This window comes from Lithobates pipiens, unplaced genomic scaffold (genome assembly GCF_037356315.1).
Source record: "Lithobates pipiens isolate NorthernLeopardFrog02 unplaced genomic scaffold, aLitPip1_a1.2 Scaffold_17, whole genome shotgun sequence".
NCBI classification, from domain to species: Eukaryota; Metazoa; Chordata; class Amphibia; order Anura; family Ranidae; genus Lithobates; species Lithobates pipiens.
In genome coordinates this window covers 3955951-3982510 of record NW_027507755.1, presented here as the reverse complement: position 1 = coordinate 3982510, position 26560 = coordinate 3955951, and the positions used below count along the sequence as shown (strand labels likewise).

Here is a 26560-nt window from a genome sequence, read left to right as displayed (position 1 = left end):
TGTATGAAATCTGTAGACAACCATCCCACCCCCTCCTTGTCCCCTCTAGGCTGCAGGTGGGCATCGATCAGACTGCACTGATGGCAACGGCGGGGCTGCCGCATTGATGGCAACGGTGAGGCTGCCGCATTGATGGCAATGGCGGGGCTGCTGCATTGATGGCAATGCGAGGCTGCATTCATGTGGACTGATGAGGCTGCATTAATGGCACATGTGAGGCTGCAGATGGGCACTGACCATTATTTTCCTTCAAAGTTCCTTATTTTTTTCCTGAAACTTCCCTCTAAAAATGAATGTGCGTGTTATACGCTGATAAATACGGGTAATATAATTTAAGAGGTCAAAGCTGTAACAAATATTTTGTGCATGAAGCTTGATCCTGTCCCTTCACCACTATCACGTTACACCACTAAGTGTTACCTCTTTTTCAGGTATAAAGGCACTTGGTCCTCTTGATGGTTGAGAGGTTATGATTTTCTTATCCTAAAATAGAATGGACAAAAGGGCTTATAATATACTGAATAAAAGGTAAATATCTTTACTGACCACTATAATCAGATACTGAAACATGTTTACGATCATAATGGATGTGTGTGCATAGAACATATAAATGACAATAATGTAATTTTACAACTAGCAAAGAGAGAAGGGCTCTGATCAAAAAGTGATTGAAGTTACAGGTGGAGTTTGCCACTAGATCTCCAAAACTATAGCCTATGGCCCTGTTAGGGCCCGGTTATACGTGTGGCCCTTGCTGCAAAGGGAAGCAATGTGTGTTCGTGTGTGTGTTCGTGTGTGTGTGTGTGTGTTCGTGTGTGTGTGTGTGAGTTCGTGTATTCAAAATAGAGAAGGGCTCTGACCAAAAAGTGATTTGAGTTAAAGGTGGCGTTTGGTGGTCTGACTCACCAGCTGGTTTATAACTTGGGTAATCCTGCAACTAGATCTCCAAAACCATAGCCTAGGGCCCAGTTACACGTGTGGCCCTTGCTGCAAAGGGAAGCAATGTGTGTGTGTGTGTGTGTGTGTGTGTGTGTGTGTGTGTGTGTGTGTGTGTGTGTGTGTGTGTGTGTGTGTGTGTTTGTGTATTCAAGAGAACCAATCATTTTTTTTTAATTGTTACTATCTTCCTGCAACAAGGGGAGTGAGATTCCACATCTGAGAGACAGAATCTCTTGGAGATACATTTTATAATTGTAGTCCCCAAAACACGAGAGGCCAGGGGGATGATTCAACCCACCACAATTTTTTCCATAACCAAAATATCAATAGAAGATGAACCTTTAAATATAATTTCATTTATGAACATGCAATAGTTTCAGTAGCTTATTTTTATATATACTGATGTAATTGACCAACTTAAAATCTATTATATAATTATAAAAGTAATTCATTCTAACACATTACATTAAAAACTCTCTGCCTTCTACATCTGAAGTCAAACCTCTTTAAAAGCAGAGGTAAATCCTTACTGATTTAGTTTGCTAAACCATAATGTATCATTAATAAGATGTCATTGTCACTTTCTTATGCTTTCTGCAGCCCACTTGCAACCATTTCCCATCTACATGCATTCAAGTGACAGTTGCATTGCAGGGCAGATTTCCTGATGGTGACAACAGCAGGCCCTAACCACTTAAGGACAAAGCTTCTTTTTGAGATGTGTGGTTTACAAGTTAAAAACTGTTTTTTTTGGTAGAAAACCCCCCCCAAACATTATACATTTTTTTTCTAACACCCTAGGGAATAAAATAACAGTTATTGCAATACTTTTTTTCACACCCTATTTGCGCAGTGGTCTTACAAGCGCACTTTTTTTGGAAAAAATACACTTTTTTAAATAAAAAAATAAAGACAGCAGTAAAATTAGGCCAATTTTTTTATATTGTGAAAGATAATGTTACGCCGAGTAAATTGATACCCAACATGTCATGCTTCAAAATTGCGCCTGCTCGTGGAATGGCGATACCTCACATGTGTGATTTGAACACCATTTTCATATGCGGGCACTACTCACGTATGCGTTCGCTTCTGCGTGCGAGCTCGGCGGGATGGGGTGCGTTTAAAAATGTTTTTTTTTTTATTATTATTATTATTTTACCTTTTATACTGTTTAAAAAAAGAATTGTCATTTTTATTCCTATTGTAAACATCCCTTGTAATAGAAAAAAACAAACAAAACTGCGGCAGGCCGTCCGTAAGTGGTTACAGTTCTTTTTTCAGTATTCTGTACTGTTTTTCTGGTCCCTCTGCTTATTTTGTGCCCCACTGTGTTCTTTAAAATTCCCAATGTTCTGCAGAATACCTCCACAACCTAGTTCAGCTATTCTCAACCAGGGTTCCATGAAACCCTAGGGTTCCTCCAGAAGTTGCATGGATTCCTTCCTCTAAAGTCTATAGGCTGCTCTGCTGATCAAGCAAGATAATAACGAGAGGGCAGTTGAACAATTGACTTCTGTTCAACCACAGTGGCCACACATGTATTGAAATTCGACCAGTCCTTTGTAAACCCGCTGATTTCGACCCCTATATGGCCAGATCAAAAAAGAACTTCACCCTAAAAGGGGCATCTGTTTCATGTCCTTATTGCCCCCTTCTACCATAGGTTGCTCAATAAAAAAAATTTTGGGGGAGCAGGCACCTAGTTTTGACAGGTACCCACTCACCTAGTTTGGCCCACACCTCTCTGTGCCCACAGTCTTTTGGGACAAGTCACAGATCCCAGAAGGCTGCAGGACCATCCACAAAGTACAGTAGATAGCTGACTGTGAAGCCACAAAGTCATAGCAAGCGTCCCTTAGTAAACATGCCGATGCCAGGGACCTGAAGACTGGTGAAGAAGCAGCCTGGGCGAGGACAGTACTGAACCCCTGGGCAGGTAATTGTCCTTTTATGAAAAGTCAGCAGTTACTGTATTTATAGCTTATTACTTTTATTTTTTTCTTTCTAGAGTGAAGACCCGCTTTAACAATGTATGGCCAGCTGCCATAAAATATAGTCTCCATCAACTCAGTGGCCATCATGACTTCCAACAAGGCGATGTACTGGGATAGATAGTAACATTGGGGTCATAGCAAAGTGACGTTTTATTTCAGTGTGTGTACCAGAAGGCCCACCATGCAGATCTTCCCGTTCCTCCTTACTGTGATATCTGTTGTGTCTACAGGGAATTCTGCAAGTCACCATGCTAGAGTTCCGTGTCAGCTGAACATTTATAACAGGTGCTCACATACCACAAACCCACAAGATGTTATCTCAGAGTAAGAAAATGCAAATTGCGTGTCATTCCAGGTCGCTGTACTTTAGTCTCTCTTTTTAACCACAGAAAGGTGTGTGTGAGCTGTCCAATGGTATATGGGCCAGTGATACACCCTCAGCTGGTGATCTACTGATTAACAGGATGGGGAGATATGAAGCCACCAGCCTTTCAATAAAATAAAATAAAAATGTATATCACATACTTACCAAAATTATTAGGACGCCTGCCTTTACACACATGAACTTTAATGGCATCTCAGTCTCAGTTTGTAGAGTTCAATATTGAGTTGGTCCACCCTTTGCAGCTATAACAGCTTCAACTCTTCTGAGAAGGCCGTCCACAAGGTTTAGGAGTGTGTCTATGGGAATGTTTGACCATTCTTCCAGAAGTGCAAGTGTGAGGTCAGGCACTAATGTTGGATTAGAAGGCCTGGCTCACAGTCTCCGCTCTAATTAATCCCAAAGGTGTTCTATCGGGTTGAGGTCAGGACCAGTCAAGTTCCTCCACCCCAAACTTGCTCATCCATGTGTTTATGGACTTTGCTTGGTGCACAGTCATGTTGGAACAGGAAGGGACCATCCTCAAACTGTTCCCACAAAGTTGGGAGCATAAAATTGTCCAAAATGTCTTGGTATGCTGACACCTTAAGAGTTCCCTTCACTGGAGCTAAGGGGCCAAGCCCAACTCCTGAAAAAAAATCCCACACCATAATCCCCCCTCCACCAAATGATTTGGACCAGTGCACAAAGCAAGGCACATAAAGACATGGATGAGCGAGTTTAGGGTGGAGGGTGTGGAGGAACGCAACTCCTGACCTTACCTTGATAAAACATCTTTGGGATGAATTAGAGCATGCACATGAGTACAGGCGAGTTCATGTACGTAAAGGCCTTCCTCTAGGTTTGGGACCTCCTGCAGACTCATGCTGTGATTGGACGTAGCACGAGTTTGGTAGCCGATTTCAGACAATAAGTTGGGCTGAAATCATCTGATTGGCTGTGTCCAATCACATGCAGAGTTATGTGCTTACAAAAAACAGCTCTGTGTACAGTTAACAGTAATCTAGCTGTTTCTTCTCCCTTGGAAAGCAGGGGGAAAAAACAGTCAGCCCGAAAGCAAAAGCAACACATATTACACACTGTTTGGCACACAGTTAACCCCTTGATGTTAACCCCTTCCCAGACAGTGTCATTAGTACAGTGACAGTGTAAAATATTATCACTGATCAATGTATTAGTGTCACTAGCAACATCAGCATCAGTTAGCAACCCTCCCAATGCAATTGGCAGTTAAAGTAGAACAGTGCTGAATAGCAAACAATGGCCTGGCCATGAAGGGGATAAAACTTTACAGAGGTCAAATGGTTAAAAAAAAAAAAGTCCTGAAGGTGATCTTACACTTATACCTACTAACAAAATCAACTCTTATGTAGGCCAATCTACTTGTCATGCAATGTTATTATAGAAAAGTCTAGGGTTCATTCATAAGTCAAAGCCTAGATCTGGTTTCATCTTGATTTGCAATACAGAATATTAATTTAAAAGGAAAAAAAAAAAGCAACTTATAAAAATGTTGCTTGTACAAGAGCACAAAGGATTCTGGGAGTGGGAGAAACGCCAATGCAACTTTACAGTCACATCAGATTACAGAGGTTTTGACAAGTAACTTATTTATCTCTACAAAAGGCTGCATTTTTCTCGGACGGGAGTGGGTTCTCGCTAAAGCGAGCTTTCACAATAAAATGAAACAAGCTGCGATTTGGCCTCAGCGCTTTACAAAATGATATCATTGCACAAACCGGAGGCTCAATAGCACGAGTTCCATGACCTTGGCCTTGTCACAATGTACAGATAAAGACCAATGCTTCTGAGAGCTGCACATCTACTGGAACGGTTTAACCCCCTCAAGAGTGTATGCTTAAAAACCTGTAAGCTTGGTATTTATGAAAGTGAAGGTTCTGGAGTGGCCATCTCAGTCTCTTGACCTCAATATCATTGAGCCACTCTGGGGAGATCTCAAATGTGCAGTTCATACAAGACAGCCCAAAAATTTACAGGAACTGGAGGCATTTTGCCAAGAGGAATGGGCAGCTTTACCATCTGAGAAGATAAAGAGCCTCATCCACAAATACCACAAAAGACTTCAACGTGTCATTGATGTTAAAGGGGGCAATACAGGCAGTCCCCGGGTTCCGAATACAATAGAGACTATAGGTTTGTTCCTAAGTCAAAGTTGTTCATAAGTCGCAACATTGCATTTTTAAGTGTAACGTCCAGTCAGTACACTGCGTTCGTAAGTGTAACTGCCGCCTGTGCATGGATGTGGGATATTCCGGGCGCTTGTTATGTTATCTGGGGCGTAGTACGGCAGTGTGGGATGTGTTCGGAAGTGCTTGAAAGGTATCCAGGACCCACGTGGAGCACAAGTGGCCGGCGTTTGAGGCCGTTCGTAAGTAGGAGTAGTTTGTAACTCGGGGACAGCCTGTACACGCTATTAAGAACTGGGGTATGTAAACATTTGATCGGCCATTTGGATAGTTTCAGTTGTCATTATGATTTAAAAAGAGTAAAAACTAACCATGAGTGAAAGAAAAGATTTTGTGTTATCATTCATATACTCAAAAAAATGGCCAGGAAATCATAAATTCTCCCATGTGTGTGTGCGTATATAATAATAATAATTATATATATATATAACAATAGCTGTCAATGTGCCTGCAGTATAGCACAACAAAGCATACATAGTGGTGCACTGCTGAAAATGCTGCAACTCCGTAAAAATGAATCAGTAACTGCCTATAGTCCAACAGCGTTCCATGGTGGCCTTGAACTTCACTGCTCCTACAATAGTGGTTTTGGTCACCTTTCCTTGAAGAGCTCATTAGTTTGATTCTACATTGTACAACACAGAACTGCAAAATCTAAAAATCTCAGAGGATAAAAAGCTGGACCTGCGGCCTCATTATGATAAGCCTTGGTCTTAGTTCTTGTACTGCAGACAGAAGTCATAAACCAACTAAACATTATCTGGACTGCAGCAATTAGGTACCTCAGTTACCAAAGCAGCTCAAAGCAAAGCAACCCTGTTAGATAAAGAAAATTGGCTAAAAAGACATCCCTGTAAAGGTGAAAGTAAACAATCGCCTCTCCACTGTCTGCACTACTGAACGATGTTCCCTTAAAGTGGTTGTAAACCTTACAAACCACTTTGACCTACAGGTAAGCCTAGATTAAGGCTTACCTGTAGGTCAAAAAAATAGCTCCTAAACCTATACGTTTAGGAGATATTTGCCCGAAGAAGATGCCGCGCGTGTCGGCTCCCGTGCGCATGCCCGGGAGTGACGGCTTCGCCGAATGACAGCGGCGGAGCTGCGAGACCCCACTGAGAAGATGGATGCGCCGGACTACAGGGGACAGCGGTGACTTCGCTGGCTCCTGTGTCAGGTAAGTGACACATAATAGGCTACTATGCGATGCATAGTAGTCCATTATGCTTTGCCTTTGCAGGGAATGAAAGAGGAAGTAAACCAATCAGGGTTTACTTCCTCTTTAAGAAAAAAAAAAAATCAATCTCCGAAATCTGCTCTGACTGTCTGATCTCCTGTGTCCTCTGCTACATGGACTGAATGCTCTCACCGACCTTTACATCACTACTGTGTGCAATAGTGGTGCTGTCCTGACCTCTGCGATTTACATATTACCGATCTCTCAACTCTGTGTGCTACATCCTTCTGCACGCCACAGATATCAGAAACCCTGACCTCTGCTCGCTACAGCCACCTGACCTCCGCTCGCTACAGCCACCTGACCTCCGCTCGCTACAGCCACCTGACCTCCGCTCGCTACAGCCACCTGACCTCCGCACGCTACAGCCACCTGACCTCCGCACGCTACAGCCACCTGACCTCCGCACGCTACAGCCACCTGACCTCCGCACTGTGTGTACTACATACATCTGACTTCCCACACTCTGTGCTTTCAACCTTTCATAGAGTTTTATGCAGGCTACCAGCAGCAGGGCTGGATGGTATGCCTGTGCCTTCTGCCCAGATGCCAGTGTGCACAAGGCCTCATTATACACTGCTCAAAAAAATTATAGGAACACTTTTTAATCAGAGTATAGCGTCAAGTCAATTAAACTCCCGGGATATTGATCTGGTAAGTTAAGTAGCAGAGGGGGTTGTTAATCCGTTTCAGCTGCTTTGGTGTTAATGAAATTAACAGGTATACTAGATGAGCAACAATGAGATGACTTCCAAAAACAGAAATGGTTTTACAGGTGGAGGCCACTGACATTTTTTTCCCTACTCATCTTTTCTGTTTTTCACTAGATTTTGCATTTGGCTAGTGTCAATGTCACTACTGGTAGCATGAGGCAATAGTTGGACCCTATAGAGCAGTGATGGTGAACCTTGGCACCCCAGATGATTTCCCATGATGCTCATGCACTCTGCAGTGTAGTTGAGAATCATGAGAAATGTAGTTACAAAACATCTGGGGTGCCAAGGTTCGCCATCACTGCAGAGTTTGCACAGGTAGTCCAACTCCTTCAGGATGGCACATCAATATGTTCCATTGCCAGAAGGTTTGCGGTGTCTCCCAGCACAGTCTCAAGAGCATGGAGGAGATTCCAGGAGACAGGCAGTTACTCTAGGAGAGCTGGACAGGGCCATAGAAGGTCCTTAACCCATCAACAGGACTGGTACCTGCTTCTTTGTGCAAGGAGGAATAGAATGAGCACTGTCAGAGCCCTACAAAATGGCCTCCAGCAGGCCATTGGTGTGAATGTCTCTGACCAAACAATCAGAAATAGACTTCACGAGGGTGGCCTGAGGGCCTGGCGTCCTCTAATGGGCCCTGTGCTCATCGTCTAGCACTGTGGAGCTTGATTGCCATTAAAAACCAGAATGGGTAGGTCCGCAACTGGTGCCCTGTGCTTTTCACAGATGAGAGCAGGTTCACCCTGAGCACATATAACAGACGTGAAAGGGTCTGGAGAAGTCACAGAGAATATTATGCTGCCTGTAACATTGTTCAGCATGACCGGTTTGGTGGTGGGTCAGTGAGTCTGGGGAGGCATATCCATGGAGGGACGCACAAACCTCTACAGGCTAGACGATGGCACCCTGACTGCCATTAGGTATCAGAATGAAACCCTTGGACCCATTGTCAGACCCTACGTTGGTGCAGTGAGTCCTGGGTTCCTCCTGGTGCATGACAATGCCCGGCCCCTTGTGGGGAGAGTATGCAGCCAGTTCCTGGAGGATGAAGGAAATTATACCATTGAATGGCCCCCATGCTCGCCTGACCTAATTCCAATAGAAAACCTCTGGAGCATTATCCAATGCCGCTAGGTTGCACGTCAGTCTGTTCAGGAGCTCAGTGATGCCCTGGTCCACATCTGGAAGGAAATACCCCAGGACACCATCCGTCGTCTCATTAGGAACTCACCTGATGTTGTACAAGCACATGAGGGTCATAGAAACTACCAGGACCGTTTTGAGCTGCTGCAATGAAATTTCAGCAGAATGGACTAGCCTGCTGCATCATTTTTTCACTTTGATTTTCGGGGTATCTTTGAATTCAGCCTTCTGTAGGTTGATCATTTTCATTTCCATCAAACGATGTGGCATCCTTTCCTTCCCAGCACATTACCCAGTCCATATCAGTCCTTCCTAACACATTACCCAGTCCATATCAGTCCTTCCTAACACATTACCCAGTCCATATCAGTCCTTCCTACCACATTACCCAGTCCATATCAGTCTTTCCTAACACATTACCCAGTCCATATCAGTCCTTCCTAACACATTACCCAGTCCATATCAGTCCTTCCTACCACATTACCCAGTCCATATCAGTCTTTCCTAACACATTACCCAGTCCATATCAGTCCTTCCTAACACATTACCCAGTCCATATCAGTCCTTCCTACCACATTACCCAGTCCATATCAGTCTTTCCTAACACGTTACCCAGTCCATATCAGTCCTTCCTAACACATTACCCAGTCCATATCAGTATAGATAACCAGCAAGATATTTTTCCCCTTTGAGATCTAAACTGTTTTTAAAGTCTTCCTTTCATTTTTTTGAGCATTGTATTTATGCACAGCAGCGTTGGTGACATCACATGAGTATATGTCCCCTTCTACTAATATGGGCCCAAGTTTCCGGTTAACTACTGAATTATATAGCTTCACTAAGAAAATGACGTTCAGAAATTCAGTTATAGGAATTACAGGTGGCAAGCATTTCTCTTGCCCTTTATTAAAGAATAGCAGGATCTGTATAGCTGTTTAACGCCTTTTTTCTTTTTGTGCCCTGGGTCTCATAAGTGAACCCTCGTTCCTTCTTTTGTGAATGCTTGGCGATAAAGGTTCTGGCCGGCCATTGCTAAGCAACAACTTCTTATCAATGCCACAAAAGGCGTCATGGATGCAAAATCCATTTTGAGATTCTACAGAGATCCTCAGAAAGCTGCAGAATTCTTAGAACTGTCATTATATTTTGCCAACCTCCCCGCTAGGAAGCCACATTTAATGGCATCATTACCGACAGACTAATGACAGGATTAAGCACACTATAAAACAAGCACATTAATATCTCGCTCTGTGTGTACTCTGTGCTTGCACACAGTTATAAAGTAAACTCTAGCCCTTCCATTAAAGCGGGAGCCAAGCCTTGTTATCAGCACTGAGATTAGGTCATATCAACCACTTTCCAGATTGTACAATGCCAGATCAGTGCGATGGCTGCAAGATGGCGAACCCCCCCCCCCCCTCACTTTCAAGGATGGGTATCTGCGTGAACTTTCACTTGGGTGCGAAATGGGTCTGTTTACTTAGGACATCATTTCACACGGCTCTGCAATGGAAGGTGTCATACCGCTGAGAAAATCCACCCCACACCAATTCACAGGGGAGCAATAATCCTATGCATGGCTCACTAGTTTTACAGCTTTTTTCCCTCCTGGATAGTGTGCCCATAACAGGAGGATAATACAACAGACAGATCTAAAAATGACCCATTAGAAGTGTTTTTATGTATATTTCAAATCTGACATGATTGAGTGTGGAAAATATTTTAGTTCAGAGCGATGAGCAACAGATAATGACGTTTTCAGCCGTAGTCATTCGGTTGTGGCAGCAAAAATATTGACTGTGGAGGATCAATTGATGGCACAAAACACTACCTTGTGAATCATGTATAATTGAGCTACACCTTTTATGGGGTTTTTTTTCCACCACAACTGAACAACTTGGGTCAATCTTACCATCGGTCACGTATATCGCTCGACCATGCCATTTGTGTCTTCATTGATATCCGATTTGATCATTGACAGACCCAATCAGGACGGGCTTTTGGAAAGGACTAGGGGCAAGCCTCCTACCCACCGATTATGGCCCATGGAGAGAGCAGATCATTCTCTAATAATGGACAACCACGTGATGAATGCTAAGAGCATGGCTTTGATTACTTCTCTGAATAAATAATCATGACAATAATGCCGCGTACACACGACCGGACTTTCCGGCAGACTAGGTCTGACGGTCTTCCCGAAGGACTTTCGGCGGAGTTCCGACTGACTTTCCGAACTAACGGACTTGGCCACACACGAACGGACTAAGTTCACTAGAAAGTCTGTTAGTTTTGAACGTGGTGACGTAAAGGGGACTAAACAAGGAAGTTCAATAGCCAGTAGCCAATAGCTTCCCTTGCGTCGTATTTGGTGCCGTCGGACCAGCACACAGACGAACGGTTTTCCCGATTTTAGTCCATCGGAATGGAGTCCGTCGGGTAGATTTGAAACATGTTCTATTTCTAGGTCGGATTTATTTTTTTTAAAACGATCGGACTAGCCCACACATGATTGGATTGTCCAACAGACTAATCCCTTCGGACCTAGTCTGTCGGAAAGTCTGGTCGTGTGTACGCAGCATTAGGCTTCCCTTCTGGAGTGGATGGAAAGGTGTAATATTAATCTTGTACAGAATGGTCAGAGGAAATATGGTGGCCCTCCTGCAAACTGGTTTGGAGAGGCTCCTTCACTTGGGACAGAAATATTTATCAACAATAAAATAAGATCTATTCATTTTAGCTTTTCAGATTACTGGAACATTGTGTGAGTTTGTCTCAGACTCTTGTGGGCTGCTGGCCAGTCTGAGGTGGGGTGAGATCACTGTTTATGGTATGTGTGTCTCTCCCGCTGTGTGCCTTCTAGGTGTGAATTCCCATTGTTATTTGAGTTAAAGCAGTTGTAAACCGCTGAAGAATAAATAAAAACGTGTAAGACAATGGCATAATGTGCTAGTATGCATCACATACTAGCACATTATGAAATACTTACCTTAGAACAAAGCCCTCCAGCTTCACCGATGAGACGGGTGACATCGCCCATTGTTTCTTTCAGGCTCTTACAGTGTCGGGAGCCACAGTTTACGGCGCGGGCTCTGAAGGTCCGTTACTGTAGGCCAAACCTTCAGAGCGCATGTGCCGATGATGTCATCAGCTGCATGCGCGCTGAATATCTCCTAAACCGTACAAGTTTAGGAGATATTCACAGTACCAACAGGTAAGCCTTATTATAGGCTTACCTGTAGGTAAAAGTGGTGTAACAGTTTATAACCACTTTAATTGAGTAACCTCATGTTTGTCTGTTGGATAATGTTTGGAGGTTCTTGTGATGGGATTAGCCTTCTGTCAGCTCTACCTCGTTATCTATCCATTGTGCCATGTTTTGGGCAAATATTTGGTTTTATTTTTCATGTGGTGATTGACCTATTTCTGAAGTGTATAATAACCTGTATTTTTGTTCAACAGTCATTCCTTTGGACTCTACCTCAACGTCTTGTCTGTGTACGATATTTGGGGTAAAAGGGCTGGTATTAGCTTTCGGTCTACTGGAACGGTTTGGAAGGCAGGAGGCACTGTTTGGCTGAAGCACCTAAGCAGGGTGCCAAGCGATTCGGTCACAATCGTTTTTTCCCATAAGGGATAAACAGTGAAACATTAACATTACTTTGGTATGAATTCTTTAAACCCTTCCTGACTGCCTGGCATCCCTTTAAATAGTTCTGAACGTCTGTGGTGGTGGGGAAGATCGCTGTTCATGTGGACTGGATTGGCTGTCGCAATGGTCACACGATAGGGACCCAGTTCTGCCAGCTACCAAACATTAGTTGGGACCAAGAGCTGTCTTTGACAGCGGTTTCTGTGCTAGGAGCACTAGAAAAATCAGCCACTCAGTGGCTCATGTAGGCATTAAAGCCTATCCCTTTTCAAACACACATTTGTGTTATGTGGGTGGCAACAGGTTAAAATAGAGACCAGTAGAGAAGATAGATCACCGGCACCTTGGTTAAATGCAGCAGGACATTAGCTTTATTAAAACATTGGGTGTGCAGCACAAACAGTCAACGTGTTTCTGCTATAGCGGCCTTAATCAGCCATGAGTAAGGCTGTATGGCAGAAACGTGTTGACTGTTGCGTGCACTAATGTCTTACTAAAGCTGATATCCTCCTGCATTTGACCATGGTCCTGGCAATCTTTCTTCCCTACAGTTCTTTAGTGGACCACAATCTGTGCCTGAGCCCTGATCGTCCAGCCATGAATGCATAATTTGGAAGATAATAGCGCTGTTATTTGTTCTAAAAAATAAAAACAGGCAAGGGTTTGCTGCTTTAATGTTACGAAAGGTTGATATTCGCCTAATAAAAAACACCGAAGCCTCCTCCTTTTGGGTTAACCAAAAATTTTGCATTTTGGAACTGTCGCCAAGGCTGGTTTTGTTCCTTCTGTCATGTTTACAAGCTAAATTTATACATATGCACAATATATGTTGTAAATTGCTATTTATACCCTGAAAATCCCATCTGTGCTGTTCAACTTCCCCATTCTCATAACCACATCTCCTTTCAAGAACATGGTTTTGCTGTTTTAAGCCTCCTGCGGGTTATCTTGAAATGCGGCTCATATGAATAAATTAATCAGCCCTAACGTCGCTTACAACATACAGCTAAAGAGTCGCGGTGTCAGCTGTCCAAAACATCGAACACAACAAGGAATGGCCACTAAAACAAAATTCGATGGCGGAGACTGGAGGGTTTCTCCTGTACAATTAGGATGTATTGATGGCAGTAAGGAACCTTAAATAACGGTCATGGCTGGATACAGGTCAATCTCTTGGCCATCCTGCAATTTCAAATTAGATTTAAAATACATTATGCCCCATTCTAATATACCCCCCTCTCCTATATATAATTTTTTTTTTTTTAAATAATTGTTTTTTCAATCTGACCCACCCCATGCATTGATCTAGGTGAGAATGTCAGCCTCCTCCTGATGTACAGCCACATATCTCGAGGTATCAGCTTCCCTACAGCACAGGAAATCTGGTGCTGCATCATCAGGGGGCCGACTGCAAGAACAAGGAAGGTAAGGCCAGCTTGCGATGATGAAGAAAACAAAGATGGCGGCATGGGACAGGACATGCAACAGGATAGCAGGAGAGAAAAGGACAATGCAAGATTCCTGGTGCTTAAGAACAAAAGGATTATCCCAGATAAATGCACATTAATGCCAAGTGGCATTCCCCCTCCCCCCACCTTTTCCCTTCCTGTTGGTCCCCCGCCAACGCTCCTGTCCCCTCCTCTGCCCAGTGCCCCCATGGGAAGCTGCTTCCGATAGGGGCACTTGTGCGTGCTCGCTCCCGAGCCCCGCAGCTGACACAGCAGGACATGGCGCCCTTCCTTTGTCACTGCATTTGATTGACAGCAGTGGGAGCCAATGGCCCAGCAAAGCCAGCAAGATCCGGAAGTGAGGGGAAAGAAGAGCCGCAGATGTGTGCACAGCACTGGATCAAATGAGGACTCGGGTAAGTAAATGGGGGTAAGGGGAGATGCTGAAGCCTAAACATTTTTTTAACTTAATACAAGGAATGCACGAAAGTAAAAAATGTATAGGCCAGGGATATGCAATTAGCGGACCTCCAGCTGTTGCAGAACTACAATTCCCATGAGGCATAGCAAGACTGACAGCCACAAGCATGACAGCAAGAGGCAGAGGCATGATGGGACTTGTAGTTTTGCAACAGCTGGAGGTCCGCTAATTGCAGATCCCTGGTGTAGGCTTTAGAATCACTTTAAGTATTATGCTAGGAGTAACTATGGCTTACACTATGTATATAGAATATAAATAGCAACTAACTACACACAGAAACAAGATTACAATAGCACACACTGATAATACCATTACCCTAAAGAAAATCTCACCATGACTCCCCACAACCCGACCACCACCTGACCCTCTGAAGAGGCAGACTAGCTGAGCTCCACAGGGATTTTGCTTTTCAGGATTATCCAAGCTGGCACAGCATGCCAGATTTTAATATTGCTCAGTCTTTTGTTCCGCTATTTGAACTCTTGGCATTTGGAAAATTATCTACTTGACTACTAAGAGCTGCAGAAATGTAATGGTGAACTGAAGATTTTTATTTTGTATTTTTTTTTTAGGGGAGCAGTCTAAGACTAGATACCGAACGAATGGCCATGAATGACCTTTCTCATTTTTCCTTTGAGTAGATCTGAGGGGCCCACACCAATCACTCTAACTTGGTTTTTCAGTACACACGAGCGTTTTTTTCCATCAGGAATAAACTCTGAAGGTTTCTGAAGCTGTCTTGCATACACACGGTCACACCAAATTTCCGACCGTCAAGAACGCGGTGACATAAAAACAACTCGTACGATGGGACTAGAAAAAGGAAGTTCAATAGCCGCCAGTAGCCAATAGCTTCCGTGTCCGTGCTTCAGAGCATGCGTTGTTTTTGGTACATCGGAACAGCATACAGATGAGCGTTTTTTCCCGATAGGAATTGATTCTTTTGGAAAAATTTAGAACGTGTTCTCTTTCTAGGTCTGTCAGAATTTTTGACGTAAAAAGTCAGATGGGGCATACACACGATCGGAATATACGATGAAAAGCTCCCATCAGACTTTTTCTGATGGAAATTCCGCTTCTGTGAACACAGCATTAGAGTCAGTGCTACCAGTTTTTTGTCTTTTGAAAACCTAATGTTTCAATCAAAAGCATGTATTTTCAGGTTGACTTGTACAAGGCATTTAACCGCCTCCCGCCTGCCGTATAAACGCCCACTGTCATTTGTTTATATGGCGGGCGGGGGTGCTCTCTTGTTCTGGGGTGACGTCATAACGTCGTCCAATCTCCCCGTAATCACACACCCACGGGGGCATGCAGCATGGCCAACGCAGGGTGTCCTGTAAAGAGCCTACTTCATGGGGATGAAAGACTAACAGATCTCTCCCTTTGTACAGAGCTGTGTGTTGTTTACCAACACACAGCTCTGGGCTGTGATTGCACGCAGCTGATCAGCAAGTCCTGGCTGTGAATCATTGGCTGGCTCCCGCTGTGTACAATCATAGCAGGAGCAGGGTGTGTGGCGCGCACTAATCCTAGAAGTTGGTAGCCACACATGAGTACGTTGCTTTGCCCACAGCTGCCGCTCAACCGTAGGAGATGCGGCAGTTAGAAAGTACTTAAAAAACTGAGTTTAATATCACCATAAAGTGACTATATACAGTCCTGGCAATGGTGACCCCAAGCCAAGCACTGTATCCTGGGAGGTGGTCATATTCTCCCCATACTCAGAAGTACCATGTATTTCAGGGAGCTTGCAAAGGGGGGTTTCAGTGGGTAGAGGGTTGATGTCAGGAGAACCTGTACATTTTTTCTCAATGGGCAAAATTCTCTTCCAGGCCCACTGTTGGTCTGGGTACCCGATGAAAAAGGTGTATTTCAGCAGTGGGCACACAAGACAAATTCTTCTATTTGCAATGAATGCGAGAGCTCCGGTCACATCAGCCCTACCCCACCTTAGTCATATCAATGGCGGCTTGACAGGCTGTTTTCTCACAAACGCTGGGTGCAGCTCTCAGATTGCTTTGATTACCGGCATTTGCTGTGTAAGATCATAAATACATAAGATAAAAACTGTAAAACACCTTGCTCAGCATTTAGGAAGACAGATACAATATCTCACAAAAGTGAGTACACCCCTCATATTTTGGTAAATATTTTATTATATCTTTTCATGTGACAACACTGAAGAAATGACACTTTGCTACAATGTAAAGTAGTGAGTGTACAGCTTGTATAACAGCCTAAATTTGCTGTCCCCTCAAAATAACTCAACACACAGCCAATAATGTCTAAACCGCTGGCAACAAAAGTGAGTACACCCCCAAGTGAAAATGTCCAAATTGGGCCCAATTAGCCATTTTCCCTCCCTGATGTCATGTGAATTGTTAGTGTTACAAGGTCTTAGGTGTGAATGGGGAGCCGGTAAGTTATGCCACGTACACACAATCGAATTGACTAAGTCCGCCGGATCACAGTACGCCGGACAATTCGATCGTGTGTGGGCTCCAGCGGACTTTTTCATCATAAAAGTCCGGCGTACTTAGAAAGTAGTTTTGACTCAAAATTTGTCCGCCGGACTTGGCTTTCTGTGGACAATCCGTTCCTCAGTGTGCTAGTCCGGCAGACTAAGAATGACGCATGCTCTGAAGCAAGTACGAGAAGGAAGCTATTGGCTACTGGTTATTGAACTTCCTTTTTCTAGTCCCGTCGTACGTGTTGCATGTCATCGCGTTAGAAATTGCCGGACTTTCGGAGCGTCCGTGTGTGGCCAAGTCCGTCCGTTATAAAGTCCGGCGGATTGTTTGCCGGACCAAGTCCGGCGGACAATTCGATCGTGTGTACGCGGCATTAAATTTGCTGTTATCGCTCTCTTTCATACTGGTCACTGGAAGTTCAACATGGCACCCAATGGCAAAACTTTCGGAGGATCTGAAAAAAATAAATGTTGCTCTACATAAAGATGGCCTAGGCCAGTATTACTCAACTCCAGTCCTCAAGGTGCCCCAACAGGTCATGTTTTCATGATTCCCATTATTTTGCACAGGTGATTTGATCAGTTTCACTGCCTTAGCAATTACCACAGCCGTTTCATCTGAGGGAAATCCTGAAAACATGACCTGTTGGGGCGCCTTGAGGACTGGAGTTGAGAAACACTGGCCTAGGCTATAAGAAGATTGCCAAGACCCTGAAACTGAGCTGCAGCAAGGTGGCCAAGACCATACAGCGGTTTACCAGGACAGAATCCACTCAAAACAGGCCTCGCCATGGTCGACCAAAGAATTGAGTGCACATACTCAGCATAATATCCAGAGGTTGTCTTTGGGAAATAGATGTATGAGTGCTGCCAGCATTGCTGCAGAGGACATGAAGACATGAAGACTGAGGACATGGATTACATGCCTACAGTCAAGCATTATGGTGGAAGTGCCATGGTCTGGGGCTGCATGAGTGCACTGGCCAAGCATGTCTCCAGACCTAAACCCTATTGAGCATCTGTGGGGCATCCTCAAATGGAAGGTGGAGGAGCACAAGGTCTCTAACATCCACCAGCTCCATGATGTCGTCGTGCAGGCATGGAAGAGGACTCCAGTGGCAACCTGTGAAGCTCTGGTGAACTCCATGCCTAAGAGGGTTAAGGAAGTCCAGGAAAATAATGGTGGCCAAACAAAATATTGACACTTTGGGCCCAATTTGGACATTTTCACTTAGGGGTGAACTCACTTTTGTTGCCAGTGGTTTAGACATTAATGGCTGTGTGTTGAGTTATTCTGAGGGGACAGAAAATTGACACTGTTACACAAGCTGTACACTCACTACATTTCGTCAGTGTTGTCACATGAAAAGATAAAATAAAATGTTAACAAAAATATGAGGGGTGTACTCACTTTTGCAAGATACTATATGTACAAACACTATAGAAAATCAACTGAGGAGACTTCTGTGGGGTTTGTATAAACCCTGTGGTTGCTCACTTTCAGAATTACAGCTATACAATGAGCAAAGTCCACCAAGTACGCTGCAAAGAATTCAAAGGTTGCAATATATAGGAACCATTGCAAAGTACTAAACCCCTGCAAACCTCAGACATGAAATATGAACAAAGAATATATCTCTCTATAGTGTGTATTTGTCTCTATCTAAAGCACCAAGTGTCATGTATGTCTACGGCTTCATTCCTCTGCTATTAGCATAAATTACCTCTGACAAGTTTCACGGACTCCAAGAAAAGGTGACAGGGGAGCTCCAGCACACAGCCGGTGATTGACAGCCTCAGCTCTGTACCTGTGTGCAGGGAGGTGTGTCACTTCCCTCCAATCAGCTCCCAGAGCTCTCCTCACTGAGCTCTGCAGTGTGTAGTTTAAGCTCCCCATCCACTTTTTTCTGATACCTCAGACAAGATTTAGAATTTCTGGACTTTGAAAGGATGTAGAGAATACTTCAGATAAACAGGTACAACTAATGTAGGAGGATTTGTGTTATTTCTGTGTATAACCTGAGGCCAGTCACTTCACTGGGTATATGTAAGCATGTACAACTACTTTAAAGTGGACCTTCCCCCTCCCGAGGAAGATCCCATCTCTCCACCCCTGCTGGCAAAATAGGGCAATTTGTTTTCTTTTATTTACGTTTTTTTTTTTGTATGAAAAGTTTGCCCCCCCCCCTTCCCATTCATGTCTTTTGCCTTAGGCCCATGGTGCCTCCTGGGATATGTACTTCACATATCCTGGGAGGCATAAGCTTTAGTTAAAGAACAGGAAGGTTGGGCGGGCTTATTGGCACATCATCGAGATGCCCACCTGCTGAACCCGGAAGAGCCGGTGGGTCTCTTGATGACATCAGATTGAAAATGGCACTGTGGTCGGGAATGAGATGATCTCAGCGGTTCAACGCTGGATCCACTGGATGGGTGAATATCTGAAATGTGCAGATACCACCCTCAGGTAAGTGGGGGAAAAAAAAATGGAGAGGTCGGCTGGAGTTCCTATTTAAGGCCTACCTTAGATAACACATGCAATTAGAACTGTGTTGTACCACAGTCACCATGCCGAACCAATTCGCTTAAATTTCTACTTCATACCCACTGGCACACTTCAAGTTATGAACTAACGAACCATTAAACCGCAACTCTTGTCCTTTGTTTTGAACTAGGAATATTGCCAACTCTACCGAAACCTGACTGGCCTTGTCTTATCTTACTGGACAATAAGAATTAAAGAAGGAATCTGATTGGCCGAGAACAGATCTTTTTTTGTTTGCAAAATGAGGCCCAACATGAAGAATGTTCGATCTAAACTAATTTAGAGAGAGAAAAAAAAAAAAAAGCTATATTCCAGTGATTAGTGAACCTTGGCTTATTGTGCCCACTCCAAGCTCGTTAGTCTTCGAAAAAATCAAACAAGGTCACGTTAATTAGCCACACAGAAAGCAAGATTATAGCAGAGTATTATAATGGAAATAAATGGAGGGGGTTGAGTGGGAGTCTTTCAGAATAGCAGTGAAAGCAAACACCATCATACAATTCAACAATCATGTCCTTCACAGTGAGGACAAAGCACAGTATTGTCTCCAACTGGCACTTAAAGAGGACCCAGAAGTACTCAGTGTAACCGTCCACATACGGCACTTATGCCCTTAAGCGCATCAAACACATGAAAGGGCACAAAAACAAAAAAAAAGTGTTAGCAAACTTTTACAGGCACACACACACAAGTGGCCATCTTCAAGCTAAACTCGGGTCAGCTAATAAAAATCCCTTTTTGGTAGCTTGACCTACCTCCACACCTCATATAGTACTAATGCTTGTTTAGTCTGAGGGCATGTAATAGACCAGTGGCCTCCAAACTGCAGCCCTTTGCTTGCTTTTTCCGGCCCTTGGAGCATTATTCCATCCATTGTTGCTGACATAGTTCCTGCTACTGACACCAATGATGGGGCACTATTCCTCCCATTGACCCCAATAGCGGTGCACTATTTCTTCTATTGACACCAATGATGATGCACTATTCCTCCCATTGATACCAACAATGGAGCACTATTACTCCCCTTAATACCAATCATTGTTTACTCCCACTGACGCAAAGACATTTTCTTCTCCCAATGGCCATGCTGTGGCCCTTTAAAGTTTGAAGGGCAGCAAAAAGGCCCTTTGTTTGGAAACCCCTATAATAGAGAGAGTTCATTTCTCCTGTAGGCTTCCTTCTTATTGGACAACTGGTGCCACAAAGCCATAGCTCTTTGCTAACCCCCCTCGTGGTGTCATCACGTACAATGCAGGACCAATAGAGCAAGGGGATTTATCAGCTGACTGGAGTTAAGCTTTAATGAAGATGTATCAATCCATCAGGTTTTTCTAACCACTTAGCTCACTTAATGCTTAACTTTAATTTGAAAAAATAAAAATAAAAAATGCCTTTATCACCCACCCCAGCCGCTGCTAAATTTACATTTACATGGGCTCCCTAAATATTATTCTTGCTTTAGAAGTTAGGCGACCTTTTAAGACAAAGCTAGAACTCTTAGCCCACGTACACATGGTTGGAGATTTTGCCAACCAAATCCGTCGGATTTTGCCCGTCGGATTTAATCTGACGGATTGTGTCCGAAACTGTTGCATACACACGGTCGGGCCAAGTTGGCGAAAAATCCGATCTTTCAGAACGTGATGACGTAATTTCATTATGATGGGACTACATTTAGGCTAGTAGCCAATAGCTTTAATGTAGGAATTTGATCTGAGCATGCGTGGCACTTGGTCCGATGAAAATGCTCTACACATGATTGGATTAGGTCCGTCCGGCCCAGTTGGTCGGGAAATATTTCCAACATGTTGGAAAATTGGGTCGGACGGAGATTCGGACGGAATCAGTCCGATGCATACCACACACAGTCGGATTATCCGACGACACAGTCCGATAAGACTCATTCCGACAGATTCTCTGACCGTGTGTACAAGCGCTTAGAATGGTTGGGCCCTGGATGGAGACTAATGGTGCCTAAATGCCCCATAGTCACTGAGGCATGCTGCTGGGGTTAGGTGGCAGCACAAATAATTGGCATAACTGTATACTGGTCAGTCATCTGCAATGGGTATTACCAGGTGAGTTTTGGGTAACAGAAGTAATGGCCATTGCTAGTAGAGTAGGCGCCATGATGTCACCTCTACAGTTGAAAGAGCTCAAGGGAGGTGCATATGGCGGCTGGACTGGAAAGGAAGAGACTGCATGACACTGGTGGTTTGGAGGCCCCCATTCAACAAATTAAAACATCCAATGCTTGCTGTGAGAAGGAGGCATGCAGGAGATTTCTTGACATCCCTTCCCTAATTCAGACAGTAAAAAAGTTGAGACTGTAAATTAGGGTTGCGCCGATACCGAGTATTTGCACAAGTATCGGTACTCGTGCAAATGCACCGATACTTTCAGGCTCGGCTCTTTGAGCTCTCAGTGGGTCTCCCCAATGTTAAAGTCCAGTAATTGGAGCTGTCAAAAAAAAAAAAAAAAAAGCAGCCAGCAATGTTTATTACAAACATTGCTCAGCCCTAAAACGCTAAAATAAAAATAAACATTATTTCTTTTTGTATATTTATCTTTCTTCATCTGCAGATCAAATAGATGAACAAATGCTCCTCTGTTAAACCCCTTAATAACCCTAAATGTACTCTAATCTGCCTTAATTAACTCCATATTCTCCTCCATTTAATTCTTAATTATTTTCCTGCTTTTTTTCTTTTGTTCACGTCCATTTTAAAAAGATAAACAATTAAAACTTATTTTTGTTTGCTTTGTTAGTGAATATTTTTACACATATATATTAACATATATTTGCATATTTCACATTGAAAAAGTGTAAAATTAAAAAAAATATATTTATTTCATTTGTAAATAACTTTTCAATGCTTTGTACCATTGCTGACAGCTGAAGTTATAACAAAACAGTTGCAGTAGGTATCGGTAATTGGTATCAGCGTTTACTAAAAAATAAATAAAGCATCGGTACTTGTACTCATTGTAAAAAAAAAAAAATGGTATCTCTACTACAAATGAGCTTTAATGCCCCGAAATACACAAAAATATTTGTAAAAAATATAACATAGAATGTGAAAGATTGAGAAATGCACATAAAAATTATAGGAAAGGCTGAAACAAAGGGCGGTAGGGCAAGGTTTACCGATTGAGAGATATAATCATCACCTAAACACGTAAATTTATGTAGGTATATACCATTTGTGTTCTGAAGAGAAAAATTTAGGAAAAAGTGGAAGGCCACAAGCTGCCATTCCCAGAAGTTCCCATGAAAAGGACAAGTGGATATCACTAACCTCGGTAGAAGATGTAGGTGTCTCCTTATTCTCCATGCTGGAACAAGCTTGTCCTATGCTGTCTGTACAAGAACCTGCCAACAAATTGGCTAACTTTAGTCCTTGTCACACTGGAAACCACCCATCCCTAGCAAGGAGATGGGGAACTCCATCATTGTCAATGAGGGAAATTCTACGGAGATCCTATAGTATTGTCAACCTGGACGTTTTCAGAATAAAAACGGAGCCAATCAGCATACATACCTTTGTAAGTTTTCTTTCTCTTTCAGATTTGCGTACATGTTCTCATTTCTGGTAAATAGCCTTTCTAAAGAATGGCGCTGCCTCTACAAAGCACAGCATTAGCCATGCATGAAGACCGCCAGGTGATGTATTAAATAGGAGAACGTTAAAGATCTTTGTTTGAGAAAGCGCTGTGCCTAGCACCAAACATGTCAGGATGGAACTTGTTTCTGCTGGCTATTTTATTAAAGGAAGAATATTATTTTGCCTCTCTGTGTGCGGCATTTTAAAGGTTGTAACATGGTTTAAGATTCAATGTTTCTAATTAAAAAGCAAGTACTTGCAATGCAAAGCACCTACCACATACATCTCCCAACCCAATAAAAAGGCAACTGAGCTATCTGCCATTACCTCTTATGGTGCATTCTTTAGAAGAAACGTGGTCCTTTTAGTCTCTTCTCACCACAACCCTTCTGGGTTATACTTGAAGAAATGCTGCCAATCATAAGATGCCAGATATCTAGCTATTATGTACTGTAGGACTTCCGGCTGTAGCTATTTCTAAATCCCTGATATGGAAATGCAGAGCTGAAGCCAAAAACACACAGGGGTTGATTTACTAAAATTGGAGAATGCTAAATCTGGTGCAGTTGTGCATGGTAGCCAATCAGCTTTTAACTTAAAGTGGTTGTATACCCACTTTTTTAACTTTTACCTACAGGAAAGCCTATAATAAGGCTTACCTGTAGGTAAAAAAAATATCTCCTAAACCTGTACGGTTTAGGAGATATTCCCCTCGGTATGCGCCGCTGACTGCACCGGCGCATGCGCACAAGGTGGTTCTCTCCGTGAAAATCCGGCAGCGCTCGCCCGGCCGGATTGAAATCTCCCGCGCGCATGCGCGGGAGTGACGATATCGCGGCTCCGGCCACTCACAGCGCCGGAGCCGCGATACCCGGAAGAGACGCCGAGGGAGCATGTCGGCTCCCTCGGCGTGGATCGGGCGAGATGTCGGGGCCTCGTTCTAAGGTAAGTATTTCATAATGAGCTAGTATGCGGTGCATACTAACTCATTATGCCTTTTGCTTTGCAGGTTTAAAAAAATAAAAAAATAAATTGCGGGTTTACTACCGCTTTAACTTCGGCTGACTCAATTAAGCTTTGGCAAAAAACCCTGGAAGCTCATTGGTTTCTATGCAGAGCTGCACTAGATTTTGCACTCTCCAGCTTTAGTAAATTAACCCCATAGAATGAGCTATAAAGCACCTTATAGACTTTATCGGTTGGCATAAGACCAATTTTGTTCCAATAGATCAGCGCTTGACTGCGCCACAGCAGAAAGGTGGGTTCAGGTTGTCTGTTAATACTTGCAGCGTTCACATCCCATGCAAGCACTGTATATATCAGCAGTCTCTATAATCAGGTTCTGCTCAGATGCCTGACCAGCAGCTGCCTCAGCCTCTCAGCACACTGCTGAGAGCCTGAGCCAGCTGCTCCTGCCCCCTGCACAGCCTGGCAGTTCAGTGAGTGCTGGAGTGGAAGAGCACAGAGCAGTGACTGACAGTCATCGCTCTGTGATCAGAGCCGACCTGAGAATGGAGCAGACAGCAGACTTTCATCGCTCAGTTCTCGGTATTGAGTCGGTGGGGGACCTGAAAGCCTATAGGTCAGGTCTGACTGTCTGGGGGGGGGACATACCCACCATGCAGTTAACTGACCTTTTCTGAGCAGTTATTATTATCATCACTTATGCCAATCCTATTTCTTGATATGCTGATGCAATCATCAAAATATGAAAAAGCAAGTGGGAAAAATAACTTCTGTATTAGGCCTCATGCACACTGGGTTTCTTGTAAAAACTGTTTATCCCTACAGGAGAAAATCAGCGTTATAAACTCGCCTAAGCTGCATTTTTTTCAAAACAGTTTAGTGGAATTTATCAGAGATTGGAGTTTGGGTGTTTATTTTATTGCCCAGATTTTAATTTATTCTGGCCATTGAAATAAATAAACACAGAAGTGGCCAACACACCTAGCGTTTACACGCGTTTAACAGCGTTCAGCGTTCTTTTGTGATCAAAATTCCCTCTCCTGAACGTGATTTCAGGGCGTACACAATACATCCTTTAAACTCCCCTGCTACAAAGTTTCCAAAAAAGTCCATGTGTGCATGGACACATAGAATAACGTAGAGGGAAGTTCAAGGGCAGGAAGAAAATACCACCTAAACGCACAAAAAAGTTTAACAGCGGCAGTGTGCATGAGGCCTAACGTTACAGTACAATATATAAAGTGTGCATTTACAAATACATTATAGCTGCCTATGACAAACTATCTTATCAGCCAGCACATCATAAAGCAAGTCTAGAGCAGGGAATGCTAGCACAGCAATTTACTACATTGCATTCCATGGTTCAACAAACCACAGGAAGATGTAATCACAATATACAGCAATGTGACATTTGGTTTTCACTTATACTTGACAAAACAAGATATACGTTCTTGAAATTGAAAGCATCAAGCTTCCCCCCCTCCTACAACACCACATAAAATGAAATTGAGCCCGACACTCATGTTATATGCCAATCGCACTAAGCTGATGTGGCTGAATAGTTAATGGTTAGTGCCCAACTTCCTGATGCTGTTCTATTGTCAGTGGAAGCACGAAAGGTTTCCACCGTAAAGTAAAATCTTTGGTAGGACTCCAGAAAGAGAATGACATCAAAAAGAACGTCCCTTCCACACCCTGACAAGATGAACAAATGCTCCTCAAAATCACTGTGTTTGTCTGGCCACATATCACTACCAGATTTCACCACCAGGTGCCATTAGAGGAAAAAAAAAATAGAAACTAATTAAAACTGTCTACTAAAGCGTCGTACACACTACTCGTTTTTTTTTTTGTTCAACATTCCGGTCAGCACTCTCAGCCATTGGCTGAGAACGCTGACCGGGAGCCCGTAGGCAGAATTTTTTCGGTCAGGACCCTTGGGCAGAAGCCCGTCGACTTCTGTCGGACCAGCTGCTGTACACACAGGCCAAATGTCGGCCGGTTTCTATTGGACCGCCTGATGCCGCCGGCATACTAGGCTTAGCAGGGGTTGTCCCTTTCTATTATAATGCGAAAAGGACCACAAGCATGTTAAATGGCCAACTAGACTAGAACCCCCCCCCCCCCCCCCCTTAAATGGACCTACACTATTTTAAATTTTGAATATTTTAAATTCGATAAAACAGCAAGCCCGGGAAAGATTGCTCCATAAGGCGCCCTCCTTGTGTGGGTAAGGAGAACCCTCAAACCCTGGTAAATGCTTATCAATGCGGGAACCTCAGCTTGGAAGGGGGCAGAGGTCCAGGTCTGTGCAAAGTCTAGGATTTCAAAAAAGTGTGATCCCTGATTCAGAAGTTCCAGGAAGCATTTATACAAGTTTAAAATGTATATACACAATATCTCACAAAAGCTAGTACAACCCTCACATTTTTGTATATATTTTATTCCCTCTTTTCATGTGACAACACTGAAGAAATGACACTTTGCTACAATGTAAAGTAGTGAGTGTACAGTTTGAATAAAAGTGTAAATTTGGTGTCCCCTCAAAATAGCTCAACACACAGCCATTCATGTCTAAACCGCTGGCAACAAAAGTAAGTACACTCAAGTTAAAATGTCCAAATTGGGCCCAATTAGCCATTTTCTCTCCCAGGTGTCTTGCGACTCAGGTATCAATGGACGGGGAGCAGGTGTGTTAAATATTAAATATGGCGTTATCGCTCTCACTCTCTCATACTGGTCACTGGAAGTTCAACTTGGCACTTCATGGCAAAG

The 26560-nt window shown here is 43.4% G+C and overlaps 1 protein-coding gene across 3 annotated transcripts in view; it reads right to left on the bottom strand.

Annotated features, from left to right (window-relative positions):
- Positions 1–26560, bottom strand: part of SESN3 (sestrin 3) — a 162819-nt gene that overhangs the window by 77919 nt on the left and 58340 nt on the right. Inside the window, exons 2-3 of one of the 3 annotated variants that reach the window (XM_077484943.1) lie at positions 22514–22587; positions 421–483 (exon numbers count right to left, since the gene is read on the bottom strand). The exons of 1 other annotated variant lie outside the window; for it this stretch is intronic. In XM_077484943.1, coding sequence (XP_077341069.1) covers positions 421–483; positions 22514–22549 — 99 coding nt within the window. In that variant the 5' untranslated portion in view covers positions 22550–22587. The remainder of the gene's footprint in view (positions 1–420; positions 484–22513; positions 22588–26560) is intronic. One more of the 3 variants, XM_077484944.1, reaches the window with a different exon arrangement.